Source organism: Pterocles gutturalis, unplaced genomic scaffold, assembly GCF_000699245.1.
Source record: "Pterocles gutturalis isolate BGI_N339 unplaced genomic scaffold, ASM69924v1 Scaffold53529, whole genome shotgun sequence".
Taxonomy (NCBI): domain Eukaryota; kingdom Metazoa; phylum Chordata; class Aves; order Pterocliformes; family Pteroclidae; genus Pterocles; species Pterocles gutturalis.
This window is the reverse complement of record NW_010137798.1, coordinates 1-4,133: the sequence shown is the minus strand read 5'-3', so window position 1 is coordinate 4,133 and position 4,133 is coordinate 1. Positions and strand designations below refer to the sequence as shown.

The 4,133-nt window shown below is 35.8% G+C and overlaps 1 protein-coding gene across 1 annotated transcript; it reads right to left on the bottom strand.

The window, feature by feature from the left end:
• Positions 1-247: 247 nt before the first annotated feature.
• LOC104468523 (vacuolar protein sorting-associated protein 13C-like) lies at positions 248-4,060 on the bottom strand (the record flags this gene model as incomplete). The annotated part of the gene is made up of 6 exons (XM_010082698.1): positions 248-411; positions 1,063-1,138; positions 1,386-1,499; positions 1,901-1,982; positions 2,238-2,374; positions 3,947-4,060. Coding segments are annotated over 6 exons (687 nt in total), but the record flags the coding sequence as incomplete, so codon positions are not given.
• Between the last annotated feature and the right edge of the window lie 73 nt (positions 4,061-4,133).

Sequence of the window (4,133 nt, the reverse complement as noted above, 5' to 3'; positions counted from 1 at the left end):
TGGCTTTGCCCCGAGCCAAGGGCTAACCCTCCACAGACCCTACCTTCAACTCATCATGCTGGCCAAAACCATGACCTCAGAGACTAAAGCTAATACACTACACTAAGTCTCCTATAAACTGACTGCCTGTTTGTCTCTTCCATTTAGTTCCTGAACTGATAAAAGACAACATCAAACTCGCCTACATATAATTTTCAAGCATGGATTAAGAGCTGACACATTTGTATCCTCAACTTCCAATTCATACCTGTAACAAGCCTTTTCCTCCTTTGGCCAGGCTCTCACCGAAGTCTTTTGGCTGCCGACCCATTTCCTCTCTCCGTTTCTGCTGAAATTCTTTATCCATAGTAATAGCAGCCAGGCCTTTTCCAACAGAACCAGTGATCCTAGACACCACCCCTGCAGCACCACCTGATGGAACAGGGCAGAAGGCAAAAGTTACTGTTCTTTCACAATTTAACAGCAGGGATCACACAAGAAGCCACAAAGTTTATTTCCCTTCATATGCAGTTAGGTATTTTGAATTTATCCAGAGTGACCACCACTTGTTGTCCAGGAAAAGACTCCAGAATCTGGACTGAAATCCATAAATACAGCAAAAGGTAGATCTTCTATCACGTCAGTATATGTTGCATAGCCTATTGGATGGAATCACATTTTCTCCAATTGCTGTAACATATAGCTAACTAAAAATCCAAGGTAATTCTAACAGTAACTGGTCCTAAGAACACTTCTCAGGCTTCTCTAGATATTTTAGGACCACTAGAATAATCTTCCTTATTTGTCCACAGCATGTTACAAATTCAGTTACATATGCAATGCTTCTCAGTTTGCTTGCTCGGTCTACAAAACCGACATTTCGATGGTCTCAGAACATTAGGTATGAATGATCTGTATCACAACTACTGGCAATAGTATCTGACAAACTTAAATACTTGACAAAATTACCATGCACATGTTCTAAAATATAAACTTTCCCTTCAAAATAACAAGAAAAAAAAAATCTAAATGCAATCCATGAGTTAACCTAATTTCTTAAAACAGTAACAATATTATACATACCCACTGTGTGTCCAAGAAGACTTTTAACACCAATTACAAAGCCCTCAGCAAATTCTTCAGGTCCTTGAACAGCACCCTAAAAATGAAGCTTATTATGAACAGCAGAAAACTACATTTACGCAGCTGTTTCAAGAAAAAACAGCAATTTCGTTACACTTAAAGTAAGGCAATTTTAATATGTTATTTCTTTCAAGTTAACATAAAAAATTACTACTTTCTTAACTGTTCAGAGTGAAGAGAAGAGTGACAACGGAACTACAACCTTACCAGTAGATTCAATCAGCCTACTAGTCTTACACAGTTGAAGAATCAGGAAGTCATACCTGGAATGGCTCATAGAAGAAAGCTTCAACTCCCTCAGACAAGCCTCTGATTAAGCCGAACGGATTTCCAAGAACATCTAACCCAAGTACAAGAACATACATCTGTTTCAGGAACTAAACAATGAGAGGGGAAAAAAAGCAAATACAAAAGCAGTGTTACTAGCTGTTGTCACACATAGTTCCATGTTAGAACCTAAGGCTGGTAGATAATTAAGTATTCCCACTAGAACGGAGACAGGCTTAGGCAAAAGATGCAGTATATGTATGGATAGCTATTAGAATACTTTGATGAAGAAAAATATAAAGAACAGACGCAATCACTTAAAATTCTTGAAATATTCTCAGGACACTTCTGTATTTACGTTTGCGTAATGCGTCACCAGATTCCTACTTCACTACCATGAAATAAAAAATTAGTACCTTTTAGGAGGTATTCACCTTTTCTTGCCTATTTTCTGCATTCTCTAAGATACTTATTCAAAATTTTACACAAAGGCTTGACTAAATAAGCTTACTTGTTCGCTATAATGTCTGACAACTCTCTTCATCAGTTGGTCTCTCTTGTAGAATTGATATTTAATTTCAAAGAAAGCAAGTCTGAAAGAGAAGTAATCACACAATAGTTATAGATACCCTTCTTCCTTCTAAATAGTTCTCTTTTTTCTGTCAGATAATCCTGAAGCCCTTTTCTTTTGAAAAGGAGCCCAACCCTATCTTCCCTCCATTCCTCCCATTCCCCAAAGGCTGGATACACACTAGAGTCAGTCGGCAAAGTTTACCATGGCCCCAGTTATTAAATGCATATTAGCTTCAGTAAAAATATTAAAAAAAAAAAAATCTGTATTAGCTTACTTAAAAATAAGATCATCCACATCTGTTAGAGTAGCTCCAATACTTTTCAGCAGCAAATTCAGAGAATGGATGGCTATCATTTCTTCTCCATTATCTGACGCTTCTTCACCAGAAGCCAGAGACAGACTCAAATGCAACTGTAAAGACAGAATCAGTAGAACAAGACAAATCAAGACAAGAGACACACACCAGACAGGTTGTGGGGTGCACATGTAAACAAACCAGTGGTGAAACAGTGGTAAGTGTATTTTTACTCACTTTGAGGAGATGTACAATTTCAACAAACATGCTTGAACTTACAATGGTATTACTTTGATAACATATATATTTATTTGTATTTCCATACAGAGAAGTATCAAATTGCATTATAAGTTTAGCTTTTGTTATATTTACATCTGTAAGCTTCTGTGTAAACAATGAGAATTAACATGTTAAATACCTGTAGCTTAATTCCTAGTATAGGCTAAATTTTAAATTCCGATTTACTTAACTAGCTCATGTGTGTTTTTGCAACTGGTCACTCTTTTGGGGAAATGCATGAACTTTACAGAACTGTCTTTAACACTGTAAAATGGGATTTTTTTGGTGTTGATAAAACATTTATTCTAAAAGAAATTCACACACTTTTCTTAAGGGTGAAGAGGGCAACAGAAATTTATTTTCCTTTTCCCTTGTTCATCACCATAACCAATACTGCTCCCTTCTACTTGCTTAGAAGACAGCATAGCAGTTAACATGTATGTTTTGACTTTTTCAAGATTCCCAGTTTTCATTTTTTTCAAAAGGTCACAAAGCCATTTTCACAGCCTTTCCTACTATCCAGTGGTTTAGAATATTGAGATGAGTCACTGAAGTTAAGATGGAAAAAAAAAAACAGGAGAGAAAAAGAAGCCCCTTCCTGTACTTAACAGGCAGTACATCTAGACATTTCAAATAAAAATGCAAAAGAGACTTAAAATTACAAGCATTTCGACAACAACTTTAACCTGACTAGCTAGAGGATAATGTTCAAAATATCACAAGTTTCTTCTTCTTCTAGCATTTTTCCTGGTCTCACAATCTTACATGTTTATAAGCACAATCATATTGGAAAAAAAATCCAAGAATTTAAGTGTACCCTAACTGATATCTAGCAAAATAAGTAGAAAGTTAAGAAAGTGCCAGAATTTAATCACCTGTATTGGCCTTATGTCTGTCTTTTATATGTTCAGTGAAAAGAAAAGCAAGTAATATTTTTCCTCTAAATTCTTCTTCAATCTGATAGCCTTAGGGGAGCATTCTGTTGATTCAGAATAATGTATAGCTACTGAAGATCTTTCTTCCCTTGCTCTGAAAAATCTAACTGGTTCAAGAGAGACATGAAGACAGGCCCATGAACATGCCCATGAACGTGTATTTTATTGCAGTTTATCATACATTGCTTGGTTACCTTCAGGCCAGCATTTTATCTAGCTTTCCTCATTATTATACCCATCGACTCTTCCCACTTAGCTATGGTTAAGGGTCTGTTCGTACTCACAGGCAACTAAGAAATTTTTCCAACAAAGTATTAAGTTCTAGAGAACATAAAAAAAAAACCATTAGGAAGACAAGATGAAGACCTCAGTTACCCAGAAGGTTGATCAGAGGATGCAATTACTGTAAGGAATTAAGACATCATTGACATCAATTGATATAATTATTATATTAATAAGCAGAAGTATCTCTACCTTAATTGGAGAAATATGAAAATGCTCAAAGAAGCTGAGCATTGACAGGTCTGTTAGGGAAGATTCCATTAGCTCAGTGTTAAGTGCATCCACATCTCGCTGAATTAATTTAGACTGGTTTTATTAAGAAAAAAAGAAAAAAACGGAACAGAAGTTTATGTCATCAATATATACATTATTAATAATA